Below are 18,562 nucleotides of genomic sequence, written 5' to 3'. Positions count from 1 at the left end.
GCTGCCAGGAGCTGGATATTCCAGCCCTCAACAAGTTCAGTCAATGAGTCGCCAGGGGGAGCAAGGTCCTGCAAGGCCTTACGGAATCTATCAGGGTCCATCAGCCTCCCCGGGGCGAGCCCAAATTGGCTCGCCACCTAAGCAGGGTGGGGGTGGAAAATCAATCCTGGCTTTCAGTGCGTAGTGATCAGACCATGGCACCTTCATCGAGGGAGACATGATCACATCTATACCGGCGCCAAAGATCAAATCCAGCGTGTGGCCTGCTTGATGTGTGGGGCCCGAAACAAACTGGGAGAGCCCTAGTGTCGCCATGGAAGACACCAGGTCCAGAGCCTGTGAGGAGGGAGTGGCATCAGCATGGATGTTGAAGTCCCCCAGTACCAATAGGTTGGGGAACTCCAAGGCCCAGCCGGCCACCGCCTTCAGCAGGCCTGACAGGGTGGCTGCTGGTGCGCTAGGTGGCCGGTACACCAGCCAGACAACCAAGCTCTCCTCGGAGCCCCACACTAGGCCAACACATTCAATGCCGGGGATCGATGGCGATGGTAGAGCCCTGAAAGAACAGTCTTCTCGGATTAATAATGCCACCCCTCCCCCCCGGCCCACAGTCCGCGACTGGTGGAGGACGGAGAAACCCGGGGGCGCCATCTCTCGTAAGGTAACAGTTTCCCCTTCGCGCACCCAGGTCTCCGTCACACAAGCCAGGTCAACCCCCTGCAAGGTGAAGAAGTCTCGCAGGGTGGCGGTTTTTTTGCCTATAGACCTGGCATTGCACAACACCAGTGACGGAGGTGAGTAATCCTTGCTCACCCTACCTTCGTCCCTTGGGATGGGGCGCAGATTGGAAGGGGTACGAGCATATCCATATCTCGATCCCCTTCGCCTATGACATCTGCCCCCACCGCCATACCTCCCTCGCCCCACTACGGTAGCAATCCCAAGCCTCAAACCAACCTCCATTTACAGAATAGAAAACAAATCAAATCAAAAACAATTGTACCAACAAAACAAATCCCCACCCCACTCAATAGCTAACCCCAAACCAAAATAAAACGGAACAAAATAGAAATACATCAATAAAAACCACCGTTCACGGTGGTACAACAAAGTAAAAAGTAAAAACCCCTATAAAACATTTTAAAATATATAAAAACATTTTAAACATTTGCCGCGGCAACACCAGTGTCCTCAAAACAGTAGCGCTGGCGAGTGTGGGCCCCGTCCCCTAGGCCTGGAGGAGTGGGCCTACAGGAGGGAGCGGCCTTCCTCAACCCCCACGGCGAAGCCGCAGCAGTGGTGTCCCGGTGCCTCATGCGGCCTCTTAAGACAGGAGAGTCCTCCTGGGCAGCAGAATGCAGCAGTCCCTGTGAGTCCTTCAGGCCCCGCCCTGGGCCAGATGGTGAGTAGCAGGAAGGAGCAGGGCCCTCAGACACCCACACAGGAGAGTCCTCCTGGGCAGCAGAACGCAGCAGTCCCTGTGAGTCCTTCAGGCCCCGCCCTGGGCCAGATGGTGAGTGGCAGGAAGGAGCAGGGCCCTCAGACACCCACACAGGAGAGTCCTCCTGGGCAGCAGACGCAGCAGTCCCTGTGAGGCTTCAGGCCCCACCCTGGGCCAGATGGTGAGTGGCAGGAAGGAGCAGGGCCCTCAGACACCCACACAGGAGAGTCCTCCTGGGCAGCAGAACGCAGCAGTCCCTGTGAGTCCCTCAGGCCCCGCCCTGGGCCAGATGGTGAGTGGCAGGAAGGAGCAGGGCCCTCAGACACCCACACAGGAGAGTACTCCTGGGCAGCAGAACGCAGCAGTCCCTGTGAGTCCTTCAGGCCCCGCCCTGGGCCAGATGGTGAGTGGCAGGAAGGAGCAGGGCCCTGAGACACCCACACAGGAGAGTCCTCCTGGGCAGCAGACGCAGCAGTCCCTGTGAGGCTTCAGGCCCCACCCTGGGCCAGATGGTGAGTGGCAGGAAGGAGCAGGGCCCTCAGACACCCACACAGGAGAGTCCTCCTGGGCAGCAGAACGCAGCAGTCCCTGTGAGTCCTTCAGGCCCCACCCTGGGCCAGATGGTGAGCGGCAGGAAGGAGCAGGGCCCTCAGACACCCACACAGGAGAGTCCTCCTGGGCAGCAGAACGCAGCAGTCCCTGTGAGTCCTTCAGGCCCCGCCCTGGGCCAGATGGTGAGTGCCAGGAAGGAGCAGGGCCCTCAGACACCCACACAGGAGAGTCCTCCTGGGCAGCAGAGCGCAGCAGTCCCTGTGAGGCTTCAGGCCCCACCCTGGGCCAGGTGGTGAGTGGCAGGAAGGAGCAGGGCCCTCAGACACCCACACAGGAGAGTCCTCCTGGGCAGCAGATGCAGCAGTCCCTGTGAGTCCTTCAGGCCCCGCCCCGGGCCAGATGGTGAGTGGCAGGAAGGAGCAGGGACCTCAGACACCCACACAGGAGAGTCCTCCTGGGCAGCAGAACGCAGCAGTCCCTGTGAGTCCTTCAGGCCCCGCCCCGGGCCAGATGGTGAGTGGCAGGAAGGAGCAGGGCCCTCAAACACTCACACAGGAGAGTCCTCCTGGGCAGCAGACGCAGCAGTCCCTGTGAGACCTTCAGGCCCCGCCCCGAGCCAGATGGTGAGTGGCAGGAAGGAGCAGGGCCCTCAGACACTCACACAGGAGAGTCCTCCTGGGCAGCAGACGCAGCAGTCCCTGTGAGTCCTTCAGGCCCTGCCCTGGGCCAGATGGTGAGTGGCAGGAAGGAGCAGGGCCCTCAGACACCCACACAGGAGAGTCCTCCTGGGCAGCAGAACACAGCAGTCCCTGTGAGTCCTTCAGGCCCCACCCTGGGCCAGATGGTGAGTGGCAGGAAGGAGCAGGGCCCTCAGACACCCACACAGGAGAGTCCTCCTGGGCAGCAGAACGCAGCAGTCCCTGTGAGTCCTTCAGGCCCCGCCCTGGGCCAGATGGTGAGTGGCAGGAAGGAGCAGGGCCCTCAGACACCCACACAGGAGAGTCCTCCTGGGCAGCAGAGCGCAGCAGTCCCTGTGAGTCCTTCAGGCCCCGCCCCGGGCCAGAGGGTGAGTGGCAGGAAGGAGCAGGGCCCTCAGACAGGAGAGTCCTCCTGGGCAGCAGACGCAGCAGTCCCTGTGAGTCCTTCAGGCCCCACCCTGGGCCAGATGGTGATTGGCAGGAAGGAGCAGGGCCCTCAGACACCCACACAGGAGAGTCCTCCTGGGCAGCAGAACGCATCAGTCCCTGTGAGTCCTTCAGGCCCCGCCCTGGGCCAGATGGTGAGTGGCAGGAAGGAGCAGGGTCCTCAGACAGGAGAGTCCTCCTGGGCAGCAGACGCAGCAGTCCCTGTGAGTCCTTCAGGCCCCGCCCTGGGCCAGATGGTGAGTGGCAGGAAGGAGCAGGGCCCTCAGACAGGAGAGTCCTCCTGGGCAGCAGACGCAGCAGTCCCTGTGAGTCCTTCAGGCCCCGCCCTGGGCCAGATGGTGATTGGCAGGAAGGAGCAGGGCCCTCAGACACCCACACAGGAGAGTCCTCCTGGGCAGCAGAGCGCAGCAGTCCCTGTGAGGCTTCAGGCCCCACCCTGGGCCAGGTGGTGAGTGGCAGGAAGGAGCAGGGCCCTCAGACACCCACACAGGAGAGTCCTCCTGGGCAGCAGAACGCAGCAGTCCCTGTGAGTCCTTCAGGCCCCACCCTGGGCCAGATGGTGAGTGGCAGGAAGGAGCAGGGCCCTCAGACACCCACACAGGAGAGTCCTCCTGGGCAGCAGAACGCAGCAGTCCCTGTGAGTCCTTCAGGCCCCGCCCTGGGCCAGATGGTGTGTGGCAGGAAGGAGCAGGGCCCTCAGACACCCACACAGGAGAGTCCTCCTGGGCAGCAGAGCGCAGCAGTCCCTGTGAGTCCTTCAGGCCCCGCCCCGGGCCAGAGGGTGAGTGGCAGGAAGGAGCAGGGCCCTCAGACACCCACACAGGAGAGTCCTCCTGGGCAGCAGAGCGCAGCAGTCCCTGTGAGGCTTCAGGCCCCACCCTGGGCCAGGTGGTGAGTGGCAGGAAGGAGCAGGGCCCTCAGACACCCACACAGGAGAGTCCTCCTGGGCAGCAGATGCAGCAGTCCCTGTGAGGCTTCAGGCCCCACCCCGGGCCAGATGGTGAGTGGCAGGAAGGAGCAGGGCCCTCAGACACCCACACAGGAGAGTCCTCCTGGGCAGCAGAGCGCAGCAGTCCCTGTGAGGCTTCAGGCCCCACCCTGGGCCAGGTGGTGAGTGGCAGGAAGGAGCAGGGCCCTCAGACACCCACACAGGAGAGTCCTCCTGGGCAGCAGACGCAGCAGTCCCTGTGAGTCCTTCAGGCCCCGCCCCGGGCCAGATGGTGAGTGGCAGGAAGGAGCAGGGCCCTCAGACACCCACACAGGAGAGTCCTCCTGGGCAGCAGAACGCAGCAGTCCCTGTGAGTCCTTCAGGCCCCGCCCTGGGCCAGATGGTGAGTGGCAGGAAGGAGCAGGGCCCTCAAACACTCACACAGGAGAGTCCTCCTGGGCAGCAGACGCAGCAGTCCCTGTGAGTCCTTCAGGCCCCGCCCCGGGCCAGATGGTGAGTGGCAGGAAGGAGCAGGGCCCTCAGACACTCACACAGGAGAGTCCTCCTGGGCAGCAGATGCAGCAGTCCCTGTGAGTCCTTCAGGCCCCGCCCCGGGCCAGATGGTGAGTGGCAGGAAGGAGCTGGGCCCTCAAACACTCACACAGGAGAGTCCTCCTGGGCAGCAGACGCAGCAGTCCCTGTGAGTCCTTCATGCCCCGCCCCGGGCCAGATGGTGAGTGGCAGGAAGGAGCAGGGCCCTCAGACAGGAGAGTCCTCCTGGGCAGCAGACGCAGCAGTCCCTGTGAGTCCTTCAGGCCCCTCCCTGGGCCAGATGGTGAGTGGCAGGAAGGAGCAGGGCCCTCAAACACTCACACAGGAGAGTCCTCCTGGGCAGCAGAACGCAGCAGTCCCTGTGAGTCCTTCAGGCCCCGCCCCGGGCCAGATGGTGAGTGGCAGGAAGGAGCTGGGCCCTCAAACACTCACACAGGAGAGTCCTCCTGGGCAGCAGACGCAGTAGTCCCTGTGAGTCCTTCAGGCCCCGCCCCGGGCCAGATGGTGAGTGGCAGGAAGGAGCTGGGCCCTCAGACACCCACACAGGAGAGTCCTCCTGGGCAGCAGATGGTGCTCCCAACCTACAACATCCCCCCCAATGCTTAATATATCTTCACAGACTACTCCTACAAGTGGGGAACATCAGAGGATCAGAAGGAGATTTTGCCTTTATGTTTTATTAATGCTAAGCTTGAAGACTTCTTCTTTGATGGCTTTCGTTTTGGGTGAGACAGGGTTGGCTAGTAAATTGTGGCTTTGCAAATTTATACAACCACTTGCCTGCCTGTGTGTGTGTGTGTGTGTGAGAGAGAGAGATGGAGAGAGAAATCCTGACAGGTTTGTAGTTCATGTTCTCTGAAAAGAGATCTCATGCATTGATCTTAAAGACATTTGCCCAAGTCCAACTTGGTTAGTGCCCTCTTACTTAATGTGGTTTTCTGTGTTGCACCTTGACCTGTTATCATGAGGCTCATTCAGAGTTCTGTGTCTGAGGGGGGTTCTTTTTTGTCCCAGTGCTTTCCCCAGGAAAACCTGCGCATTACCACTGAATTGGAGCAAACAGCAATCTGGTTTTCCATTATTTGTTCTAATTCAGTGCTAAATGTGGGTTTTCCTGGGGAAAGCATTGGGATAAAAAACCCCAAACCACTTCAACACAGAGATTTAAAGCACAGATCAGTGACTGGAAAGTGCAGCTCATGGTGACTGTGATAGAACTAGTCCATCCACATAATATGTAATGAAAATCCTGCACGTGTAGAATTTTCCAGACAGATGGCACTCTCTAGTGTATGACATTGGCCGTTTAATGGAGATTGGGAGGAAATTAAAGAATACTTTTTGCAGGAAAGATTCAAATATTGAATTGTGTATTGTTCTGTGTATTGGAGGAATTCTGTTTCATACTGCCATGTCCTCTTATCCACAGCAGCTTCCCCAGAAGTGAGCGCCACCAGTGACAGTGAGTTATTCTTGGTCCAGGAATTTCAGGAAGTATCTCAAAGTTGAAGTCAAAGTTTATTTGTTGTCGCAACCATCCTGGGTTTTTTCCCTTCAATTTTTTTAATTAGTTTTCCACATTTATAACAAACTTATCAACAAACATAAAAAGAAACCATCAATCAATCAATCAAACAAACAAACAAACAAACATATACCCTAACTGTAATAGTTCCACTTTTGTTAACATTGTTAGGTGACTTCCTCAGATCCCCCCGGCTGAGTTTCCATATAAATCATTGTAGCAGTTTTCCTAAACTAATTTCACATAAAATTTCCTTAACCAATTTACATCTTTCTTTCTTTTCTTTTTAACTTTTAACATAGTATTCTAGAACATCACATATTTAAATCCTAGGCTTACCTGATACTCGCAAGTCATTCTATTTAAATTATCTTAACATATTTAGCTAAATAATCTTTTAATTTCTTCCATTCCTCTTGGTACTCCTCCTCCTTCTGGTTGCAGACTCTTCCGGTCAGGTCGGCTAGCTCCCAAAAGTCCATCATCTTCATCTACCATTCCGCCACTTTTCTTGTAGTTTCCAATTTTTGGCCAACAAAATTCTAGCGGCAGTTGTGGCATACAAAAATAATCTGACATCTTTCTTGGGCAATTCCAAACCTGTTATTCCAAGTATAAAGGCTTCTGGTTTCTTAATAAATGAATATTTCAACATTTTTTTCAATTCATTATGAATCTTTCCCCAGAAGTCTTTCACTTTGGGACACGTCCACCACATATGGTAAAAGGTACCTTCTTTTTCTTTACATTTCCAACATAGGTTGTCACTCTTGTGGTAAATCTTTGCTAGTTTTACAGGGGCTAAGTACCATCTATACATCATTTTCATAACATTTTCCTTTAACACCGTACATGCAGTGAACTTGACCCATTTCCTCCACAGCCTTTCCCAGTCTTCAAATGTTATGTTATGTCCAACATGTCTTGCCCAATCTATCATCACAGATTTAACTTGTTCATCCTTCGTATGCCACTCCAAGAATAAATTAGACAAATTTTTAAATTTAGAATAATAATGATAATAATAATAATAATAATAATAATAATAATAATAATAATAATAATAATAAATTTTATTTATATCCCGCCCTCCCCAGCCGAAGCCGGGCTCAGGGTGGCTAACAAAATCAAATAATCAGTCAAATAATCACACAATCTAAAAATATTTCATTATAAAAATTAATTAAATCAAATTGATGGCAACCAATTAAGCAAAATTCTTTTCAGGTTGCCAGAGGAGGGAGTCAGGCTGCGCCTTGACCAAAGGCCTGGTGGAACAACTCTGTCTTGCAGGCCCTGCGGAAAGATGTCAGGTCCCACAGGGCCCTAGTCTCTTGTGACAGAGCATTCCACCAGTTTGGAGCCGCAGCCGAGAAGGCCCTGGCTCTAGTTGAGGCCAGCCTAACCTCTCTGAGACCTGGGACCTTGAGGATGTTATTATTTGCAGACCGTAGGTTTCTCTGTGGGGCATACCAGGAGAGGCGGTCCCGTAGGTACGAGGGTCCTAGGCCGTATAGGGCTTTAAAGGTTAAGACCAGCACCTTAAACCTGATCCTGTACTCCACCGGGAGCCAGTGCAGCTGGTATAGTACCGGATGAATGTGCTCTCGCAGCGAAGACCCCATAAGGAGTCTCGCCGCGGCATTCTGCACCCGCTGGAGTTTCTGGGTCAGTCTCAAGGGCAGCCCCACGTAGAGCAAGTTACAATAATCCAGTCTGGAGGTGACCGTCGCATGGATCACAGTGGCTAGGTCAGGACGAGAGAGATAAGGGGCCAACTGCTTAGCTTGGCGGAGATGAAAAAATGCCGCCTTTGTTATAGCTGTAATCTGCGCCTCCATAGAGAGGGAGGTATTGAAGATTACACCCAAACTCTTAACGGCCGGTGCTGGCACTAATTGCACCCCCGCAAGAGATGGGAGTTGCCCCCTCGATCCCATATCGTCCCGCCCCAGCCAGAGGACCTCTGTCTTCGAAGGATTTAACTTCAACCGGCTCCCACGTAACCATCCAGCCACAGCTTCCAGACATCTGGTCAGTGTGTCTGGGGCCGAGTCAGGATGGCCATCCATCAACAGATAGAGTTGGGTGTCATCAGCATACTGATGGCAACCCAGCCCAAAACTCCGGACAAGCTGGGCAAGGGGGCGCATAAAGATGTTAAAAAGCATCGGAGAGAGAATTGCACCCTGAGGCACTCCACACACCAAGGAGTGGTGTGATGACAATTCCCCCCCAAGCGCCACCCTCTGTCCCCGACCAGAGAGAAACGAGCGCAGCTGTCAGGGCTGCCTCAGGTCTCAGCTCACAAAAGACCAACGCCAAGTTCTTCTTATATACAAGGATGCTTATTGGAGTTCATAGTAAGTTCCACAACCGAGGCGTGCAGCCCCCACGTCTGTTAACCTTAGACGGTAGAAGTCCCCTCTGAATCGGTCCCTCCCCTACACCAGTTTAATAGGCTTACGCTGTTCCACCTTTTTCTCTCTTTCCTTTTCCGCAGGGTCTTTTTGCCCGCCGGGGTTCCGCCCCTCCTGGATTCTCCCGACGCGGAATCTCCAGACTGCTCTTCCCCCCTCCTGCGGGCTTTGGGACCTGGCTCCTCCTCCTCCGGGCTCCCTATTCTTCCGCGCGCCTCCTCATTTGAACTTGGCGCGCGCGCCCAACCTCTAACCTTCCTTTTGACAGTTATGCTACTCCCCTCACTGCCCTCCTCCCCTTCCGGGAGAATGGCTTGCTCTGACCCCTCCTCCTTCTCTGCTGCCGGAGCTGTTTCCCCTGACACACTGGAACCTCCCCCCCCTCGTTGCGCTCTGGCGGGGAGGCTGGCCCTGATTCCCAGCTGCCGCTTTGTGGTCCCCTGCTGGCCCCCCGCTCCTGACACTTTCCCCCTGGGGCTCCCCTTGCCCTGACCACAGGCGCCCCCTTCTGGGAATCCTCTGATTCGCTGGAGAGACTCATGGAATCCCTTGCGTCATTGCTATCATCTTCCTCGCTGTCCTGGGATTCCTCTCCATCGCTCTCCATTTCCTGCCTTCCCTGTGCCTCTGTCCCTGTACCCCTGACAGCAGCCATTGAAGGACTGTGCCCTGGATCCCCACGTCGGTCCAGGAGTTCGTGATCGACCATGTCAAAGGCTGCTGACAGATCTAGAAGAATCAGCAGCCCCGACCCGCCTCGATCCAGCTGCCTGCGGAGATCATCTGTTAGGGCGACCAGAGCCGTCTCAGTCCCATGACCAGCGCGGAAGCCGGACTGGAATGGATCCAGAGCAGATGTTTCATCCAGAAACCTACCAAGCTGTTCAGCAACCGCTCTCTCAATCACCTTACCCAGGAATGGAAGATTCGAGACCGGGCGGTAATTGGATAGATCTGAGGGATCTAATGATGTTTTCTTTAAGAGCGGACGCAGCACCGCCTCCTTCAGTTCCCCTGGGACAAATTGATGATATCCCCCAGGGGGCCCCGCACCTCGTCTGGACACGCTCTAATCAGCCATGACGGGCCCGGGTCAAGAGGACAGGTGGTGGGCTTTCCAGCTTGGAGGAATCTGTCCACATCGGCTGGAGATATCCGGTCAAAGTGGTCCAATACTGGACCCGAGGACAGTCGAGGGGCCTCCAGTTCCTTCATTGTATCCAAATTGGCAGGGAGGTCATGGCGGAGCAACAGGACCTTCTCCGCAAAAAAGCTCGCAAATGCCTCACAGCTGTGTGTCAGATTGTTATTTAAATTTGGCTGTCCTTCAAGGGACGTTAAAGACCTAATTATACTAAATAATTGTGCCGGGCGAGAGCTAGCGGATGCAATGGAGGCCGAGAAGTAAGACTTCTTAGCGGCCTTCACTGCCATCTCATAGGTTTTCATAAAAACCCTATAAGATGTTCTTGAGGCTCCGTCACGGGCACCCCGCCATACTTGCTCTAGCCGTCTGAGGTCCCACTTCATTCTCCGAAGCTCCTCGGTAAACCAGGGAGCCCGGTTTCTGCGGGGTCGCAGAGGGCGCCTAGGTGCGATCTCATCGATGGCTGCCTGGAGCTGGGTATTCCAGCCCTCAACAAGCTCAGTCAATGAGTCGCCAGGGGGGGCAAGGTCCCGCAAGGCTTGACGGAATCTATCCGGGTCCATCAGCCTCTGCGGGCGAGCCCAAATCAGCTCGCCACCTAAGCAGGGTCGGGGTGGAAAGTCAATCCTGGCTTTCAGAGCGTAGTGATCAGACCATGGCACCTTCATCGAAGGAGACATGATCACATCGGCGCCAAAGATCAAATCCAGCGTGTGGCCTGCTTGATGTGTGGGGCCCGAAACAAACTGGGAGAGCCCTAGTGTTGCCATGGAAGACACCAGGTCCAGAGCCTGTGAGGAGGGAGTGGCATCAGCGTGGAAGTTGAAGTCTCCCAATACCAATAGGTTAGGGAACTCCAAGGCCCAGCCGGCCACCGCCTCCAGCAGGCCTGACAGGGTGGCTGCTGGTGCGCTAGGTGGCCGGTACACCAGCCAGACAGCCAAGCTCTCCTCGGAGCCCCACACTAGGCCAACACATTCAATGCCGGGGATCGATGGCGAAGGTAGAGCCCTGAAAGAACAATCTTCCCGGATGAATACTGCCACCCCTCCCCCCCCCGGCCCACAGTCCATGACTGGTGGAGGACGGAGAAACCCGGGGGCGCCATCTCTCGTAAGGTAACAGTTACCCCTTCGCGCACCCAGGTCTCCGTCACACAAGCCAGGTCAACTCCCTGCGAGATAAAGAAATCTCGCAGGGTAGCGGTTTTGTTGCCTATAGACCTGGCATTGCACAACACCAGTGAAGGAGGTGAGTAATCCTTGCTCACCCTACCCTCGTCTCTCGGGATGGGGCGCAGATTGGAAGGGGTACTAGCATATCCGTATCTCGATCCCCTTCGCCTATAACATCTGCCCCCACCGCCATACCTCCCTCGCCCCTCCATGGTAGCAATCCCAAGCCTCATACTAACCTCCATTTACAAAATAGAAAACAAAACAACTAAAACAATTATGCCCAAACAAAACCAATCCCCGCCCTACGCAGTGTCCAACCCCAAAAACAAAACAAGATGGAACAAACAAAAATACATAGATAAAAACCACCATTCACGGTGGTACAACAAAGTAAACAATAAAAATCTAACAACTTCGCTTCCAATTTGTTTTTTCACGATGCAAAACTATTTTTCTTATCTAATTTATACAATTCATTAATCTGGTGGTAGTGTAACCAATTTATTTTATCTTTGATTTGATCAAATGGTCTTAATTTAAATCCTTCTTTATCTTCCAATAATAAATCTGAATATATCAACCAATTAGTCTCCATATTTGACTTTTTCAGGTCCCACAGTAGGATCCTTTTACCTTTGGGAATCTTCTGCAAACCATTAGTTTTGATAAAATGCTCAATTTTAAACTTATCTTCTTTACTATTTTTATACAGTTGTTTATAGTACTTCTGAAAACATCTTATCTCCACAGGGTTCTCTACAGACTTTCCTTCTGATACAATTTTTGTAATAGCACTTTGTTTTTGCCTCTTTTTTAGCTGCCAAGCTAAGAGTTTCCCACATTTATTCGCAGATTCAAAATTCCTTTGTCTCATCATTCTTAATTTCCCTTCTATTTTTTGATTTATAATCTGTGAATACTGAGTCTGTAAAGCTTTAATTTCCTTTTGTATCTGCAGATTCTTTGGATTACTTCTAAGGTTCTTCTCTTTATCTTTTAATTGGTCCAAAATTTTATCTTTCTTTTCATTCTGTATCTTTCTCTTAATTGAATTTTGTTGGATGAGGAATCCTCTCATTACTGCTTTACTTGCGTCCCAAATGACTCCTGCTTGCATTCCAGAGTTCATATTAATCTCAAAATAGTCTTTTAGAGTCTTTTGGGCCTTATTAATTATTTGCTCATTCCTCAACAAATCATCATTCATTCTCCATTTGAAAGATTCCTGTGTAGATAATTTCACTTTCATAAATACTGCATTGTGATCTGAGCAAGTTTTAGGGCAAATTTCTGCTTTTGTTACTCTGGGAACCAAGTCTCTGGATATCCATAAATAGTCGGTTCTCAAAAATGATTGATTTGCATCTGAAAAAATGTGAAGTCTTTTTCAGTTACCGTATTTTTTGCTCTATAAGACTCACCTTTTCCCTCCTAAAAAGTAAGGGGAAATGTGTGTGCGTCTTATGGAGCGAATGCAGGATGTGCTGCTTTCACTGCGCAGAGATCCCTCTTGCTGTTCTGGCTTCTGAGATTCAGAATATTTTTTTTCTTGTTTTCCTCCTCCAAAAACTAGGTGCGTCTTGTGGTCTGGTGTGTCTTATAGATTGAAAAATACGGTAAAATTCTGACTCTCCATATGTCTGACAGATCGAATTTGTCAGTTATATATATATAAAATCTTAGGTAATCTGCCGGCATTCAGTATTTTTTGTCTCTGTCTCCTATCCATTAAAGAAAATGCAACTCCATTCAAATCTCCCATTGGAATTAATTTGTAATCCAAATGATCCATAAGCCTTGTTTCCAAATTCTTAAAGAATTCTGCCTTGCCATCATTAGGTGCATAAATTCCCAATAACAAGTATTTCCCCCCTTGTGCTGTAATTTCTACTGCTATGTATCTTCCCTCCTCATCTTTGAAAATCAATTTTGGATTCCATTTTTCTTTGACACTGGCCATTTAATGGAGGTTGGGAGGAAATTAAAGAATACGTTTTGCAGGAAATATTCAAATATTGAACTGTGTATTATTCTGTGTATTGGAGGAATTCTGTTTCGTACTGCCATGTCCTCTTATCCACAGCAGCTTCTGCAGAAGTGAGCACCACCAGTGACAGTGAGTTATTCTTGGTCCAGCAATTTCAGGAAGTATCTCAAAGTCGAAGTCAAAGTTTATTTGTTGTTGCAACCATCCTGGTTATTTTAACCAAAAAGGGAATATAAGTATTCTATGGATATTGTGCAGAATATGCATAGACACACTGTTAAATACAGTGGTAACCAATTTATACATCTATACTTTGAAATGCAGACCTACACAAATAAATTTCTATATTACATCATTGATCAGATTTTACAGTTTGCTATATTGTCTTTGATGCACATTCTTAGTTTTTGTTTGTTTGTTTGTTTGTTTTGTAAGGCAGATAAAAAGTTTTAATGTTGAAAAAAGGATAAATAATTTACACTGTAATTTGCATTGCATTTTGATTGGGTATTTATATGCATGCAACATGTAAAATGCATACATTTGTATGAATTGTCTGAGTGCATGCACTCTTCATTCACTTCCTGCTAAGGTGGACCTCAGCTCAGTGGAAGGAATTTCTTTTTTTCTTTTTTTTTTCAATATATATTTATTAAGGTTTTTCAATACAAAAAAGGCATATTCAGTAAAACAACATTAATTATTTAACATCTTTTCATCATCACTTTGGACTCCCTCACGCTTCCCCCACACACTTGCATCGTTGTGAAGTTATTTCCAAGCAAATTATCATTTTGTTCATAGTCTTTAGATTCAGACATTAAAATATGATTAAACTTAAATCTAGTTTAGTGATAGACAATTCTTTCTATTCTGGCATCCCTGTCAACATTCAGCCAAATTACAATGTTTTTGTAAATAAGTCTTAAATTTCTTCCAATCTTCTTCAACACTCTCTTCTCCCAGATCTCGGATTCTGCCGGTCATCTCAGCTAGCTGCATGTAGTCCATCAGCTGCATCTGCCATTCTTCCAGGGTGGGTAGTTCTCGGGTCTTCCAATTCTTAGCGATCAATATCCTTGCTGCCGTTGTTGCATACATAAAAAATGTTCTATCCTTCTTTAACACATTCTGGCCAACAATGCCCAAAAGGAATGCCTCTGGTTTTTTGGTAAAGGTATACTTAAACACCTTTTTTAACTCGTTATATATCATCTCCCAGAAGGCCTTCACTTTAGGGCAAGTCCACCAGAGGTGAAAGAATGTTCCTTCACTTTCCTTACATTTCCAACATTTATTATCAGACGAATGGTATATCTTAGCCAATTTAACTGGGGTCATGTACCATCTGTAAATCATTTTCATTACATTTTCCTTCAGAGCATTACATGCAGTGAAGTTCAGCCCAGTGGTCCACAGCCTTTCCCAATCCTCAAACATAATATTATGCCCCATATCCTGTGCCCACTTTATCATTGCCGGTTTAACCATTTCGTCTTGTGTGTTCCATTTCAGCAGCAAATTATACATTTTTGAAAGTACTTTAGTCTTAGGTTCTAGCAGTTCTGTTTCCAACTTCGATTTTTCCGCCTGGAATCCTAACTTTTTATCATTCTTGAATACTTCTTTAATCTGAGCATAGTGTAGCCAGTCTCGCACTTTATCTTTTATTTTCTCTAAACTCTGCAGTTTCCAATTTTCTCCGTCTCTTTCTAATATCTCCCAATATTTTGGCCAATTGGCCTCCATATTGGCTCCTTTTTGGGCCTTAGCCTCCATGGGTGACAGCCACCTCGGAGTTTTATTCTCCAATAAGTCTTTATATCTTAACCAGACATTGAATAGTGCTTTCCTGACAATATGGTTCTTAAAGGCCTTATTGATCTTAACCTTATCATACCATAGATATGCATGCCATCCAAATGCATTGTTAAAACCTTCCAGATCCAATACATCCGTGTCCTCCAGAAGTAGCCAGTCTTTTAGCCAGTAGAAAGCTGCGGCTTCATAGTACAATTTTAAGTCTGGCAGGGCGAAGCCCCCTCTTTCCTTCGCATCCGTTAGTATCTTAAACTTAATTCTGGGCTTTTTGCCCTGCCAGACAAATTTAGAAATATCTTTCTGCCACTTCCGGAAGCACTCCGTCTTGTCTACAATCTGCAAAGTCTGAAACAAAAATAACATTTTTGGCAATACATTCATCTTGATAGCAGCTATTTGGCCTAACAATGAAAGTTTTAATCTTGACCAACTGTCCAAGTCTCTCTTAATTTCCAACCAACATTTCTCATAATTATCTTTAAATAGACTCAAATTTTTTGCTGTTATGTTTACCCCTAGGTATTTCACTTTCTTAACCACAGTTAATTCTGTCTCTCTCTGAAACCGTCCCGACTCAGTATCTGTCAGGTTTTTTCCCAAGACCTTAGTTTTTTGTTTATTTAATTTAAATCCCGCCACTCGACCAAAATCCTGGATCAGTTGTAATACTCTTTTCGTGCTAGATTCTGGCTCCTGTAGTGTCAAAACTAGGTCATCTGCAAACGCTTTGAGTTTGTATTGTTTCCCTCCAACCCGGATCCCTTCCACCAGCCCGTCCCCTCTAATCATATTCAGGAGCACTTCCAGAACCGAAATAAATAGTAGCGGGGAAATCGGGCAGCCTTGTCGTGTACCTTTTTCAATTTTAAACTCTTCTGTAACCACATTATTAACTATCAATTTGGCCTTTTGCTCTGAATATATTGCATTAATCCCATTCTCGAACCCCGAGCCCACTCCCATTTCCTTTAAATTCCCCTTCATAAACTTCCAGGATATATTGTCAAAGGCCTTCTCCGCATCTATAAAAATTAAGACTGCTTTAATATTTATGTCTGTTTGCAAAAGTTCCAATATATCTATAATGTTCCTTGTATTAGCAGACATATGTCTGCCTGGGAGAAAGCCTGCCTGGTCTTTGTGAATTACTTCGCTTAAAACTTTCTTGAATCTACTTGCCAAGATATCTGCAAATATTTTGTAATCCACGTTTAAAAGGGAGATGGGACGGTAGTTCTTAAGTTGTGTCTTTTCCAATTCCGACTTTGGTATCAGCGTGATAAAGGCTTCCTTCCACGATTCCGGCGCCTTCTTCCCCTCCATAATTTCATTGCTGACCTCCAACAATGGTTGTATCAAGTATCATAGAATCATAGAATCATAGAATCGTAGAGTTGGAAGAGACCACAAGGGCCATCGAGTCCAACCCCCTGCCAAGTAGTCTCTCAGTATCTTGTAGTACTTGGAGGTCAGCCCATCTGGCCCTGGCGATTTGCCCTGTTTCATGTTCTGGATGGCCTGCTCAATCTCTTGTCGTGTTATTTTACCATTCAGGATTGTTCTGTTTTCTTCTGACAACTTTGTTAGTCCATTTTTCTCCAAAAATCGTTTCATCTCTGTTTCGTCTTGTGGCCCTTGAGTATATAATTTTTTGAAATATCTCTGGAAACTCTTTCTGATCTCTCCCGGGTTCTGAATACTTCTTCCTTCAATCTCTAAGCTTGTTATTGTATTTAATTTTTGTCTTCTCTTCAACTGCCAAGCTAGCAGTTTTCCACATTTATTAGCCGATTCAAAAGTTTTTTGTTTCATTATTTTAATCTTCCATTCTATTTCCTGGTTTATCAATTTAGAATATTGCTCTTGATGAAATTTGATTTCTCGCAGAGTCGGCTGAGACTTCGGGTTAGATCTTAGCTTCTTCTCTAACTCTTTAATTCTTTCCAGAATTTTGTCCTTCCTTTCATTTTGTTTCCTTTTCTTTATAGTATTCTGTTGTATCAAGAACCCCCTCATCACGGCCTTACTTGCGTCCCAGATAGTTCTTTTTTCCACCGTAGTGTTCATGTTAATCTCAAAATAGTCCTTTAAAGTTTTTTGGGCCTTCTTGACAATCTCTTGGTCTCTAAACAAGCCATCATTCATCTTCCACCTGAAGGAACCGGTTGGGATCAATGTCATATCCATTCTCAGTGCGTTATGGTCGGAGCATGTCTTTGGGCAGATTTCCACCTTTCTAATCTTGGGTGCCAGACCTCTAGTTATCCATATTTGGTCGATTCTTGTCCAGGTCAGTTGGGCTTCAGAGAAGAATGTTCCTTCCCTTCCCAGAGGGTTTTTCACTCTCCAAATATCAATCCAGTCCATATTGTCTGTCATTTCAAAAAAGGTCTTTGGTAGTCTTCCGTCTTTAGTAACCTTTTGGTTCTGTGACTTATCCATGTTAGTTGATACAACCCCATTCATATCTCCCATCATGATGATGTTGTCATAGTCCAGGTAATCTAGCATAGTCTCATGCAACTTCTTATAAAATTCCGATTTCCCTTCATTTGGAGCATAAATTCCTAATATCAGAATTTTTTCTCCTTGATGCTGTATTTCTATTGCCAAAATTCTTCCATGTTCGTCTTTAAACAGAAATTTAGGTGAGAGGCTCTCTTTTGCGTAAATCACCACACCTCTCTTTTTTACTTTGTCCGAGGATATAAATTCCTGACCGAGTCTTTTATTTATTAACACTTTTCTATGGAGCCTAATCACATGTGTTTCTTATAAACAGATAATGTCCAATTGTTCCTTTTTTAATATATGAAAGATTTTTCTCCTTTTTTCCGGACTGTTACAGCCATTTATGTTCCAACTCAAAAGCTGCAGAGACATCCTGAATAAATCTGGTTATTCTTGCTGGGGTGGTACCTTGCTCTCCGGTTCTTGAGGATCCAAGGGTGCCGGCTCCCCCGGAGATTCGGGCCCTGGGGGTACTCCAAGTCCTTTGTGAAGATCTTCTCCGTGTGCCGCCAAAAACTTGTCTCTATCCTCCAGTGTTCTAATTTTATTCTTTCTCCCTCTGAAAGTAAAAGATAGTCCTTGAGGGAATTCCCACCTGAAGATAATTGAATTACTCCTCAGCAGTCTTACTAGCTCCGAATAGTCAGATCTAAGGTCCAGCAACTGTTTAGGAATATCCTTGTAGATTTCAATTCTTTTATCCAAAATGTCCAGTGACTTTCCGTAGTGTAGGCCCAAAATCTTATCCCTTTCCTCCTTAGATCTCAATATTATCAGACAGTCTCTGGGCTTCTCTTTCCTTCTAAGCCTTCCAAGCCTGAAAGCAGATACTATTTTAAAGTCTTTTTCCTCTAAATTCCAGTACTTGGAAAATTCTTTAGTCAGAAACTCAATTAAGTTGTCTTCCTCCACTTCTGGTATTGACCGTATCCTCAAGTTGGCCTCCCTGTTCCGCAGTTCTGTCATAGAAAAGTAGATCTGATGTTCTCCAACTTGTTTGCTGAGTGGTCTTACTTCTTTTTCAAGCTCCCCCAGCCTTAGGCTACTTTCCTCAACCAATTTCCGATTTTCACCTGCAGCCTCCTTCAATTCTCCAATAGATTGAACATTTTGTGCAACTTGTCCAGTTAGTCTATTCAAACTTTCTGTATTTTGGTCAATTTTAGCTGTTTGCAAATCGGCCTTTCTATCCAGGCCTCCAATTTTTCAAAAATTTTCTCTAAAACAGAGCCACTTGCTCCTGAGGCCATATCTTCCAATTGTAATTCCTCTGTTTCTCCCTCCCCTGCCTGTGACAGGGAAGCCGCCTCTACCTCAGGAGGCAAAGTGGAAGGCAACGCAGGCACAGATGATCT

At 48.4% G+C, this 18,562-nt stretch overlaps 2 protein-coding genes across 5 annotated transcripts in view; both read left to right on the top strand.

Annotated features, from left to right (window-relative positions):
- LOC309524511 (uncharacterized protein) overlaps positions 1 to 18,562 on the top strand; it is a 43,181-nt gene that overhangs the window by 7,105 nt on the left and 17,514 nt on the right. For 2 of the 4 annotated variants that reach the window (XM_082209089.1, XM_082209088.1), the window contains exons 3-4: positions 6,048 to 6,080; positions 12,972 to 13,004. In XM_082209089.1, the coding sequence (XP_082065215.1) occupies positions 6,048 to 6,080; positions 12,972 to 13,004 (66 nt within the window). The remainder of the gene's footprint in view (positions 1 to 6,047; positions 6,081 to 12,971; positions 13,005 to 18,562) is intronic. The other 2 variants (XM_082209090.1, XM_082209091.1) reach the window with 2 other exon arrangements.
- Positions 1 to 18,562, top strand: part of LOC309524510 (uncharacterized protein) — an 83,225-nt gene that overhangs the window by 58,368 nt on the left and 6,295 nt on the right. The gene's annotated exons all lie outside the window — the stretch shown is intronic.

The sequence above is a fragment of the Podarcis vaucheri genome, assembly GCF_965113315.1.
Source record: "Podarcis vaucheri genome assembly, chromosome: 2".
Taxonomy (NCBI): Eukaryota; Metazoa; Chordata; class Lepidosauria; order Squamata; family Lacertidae; genus Podarcis; species Podarcis vaucheri.
This window is presented reverse-complemented; position numbering and strand designations above follow the sequence as displayed.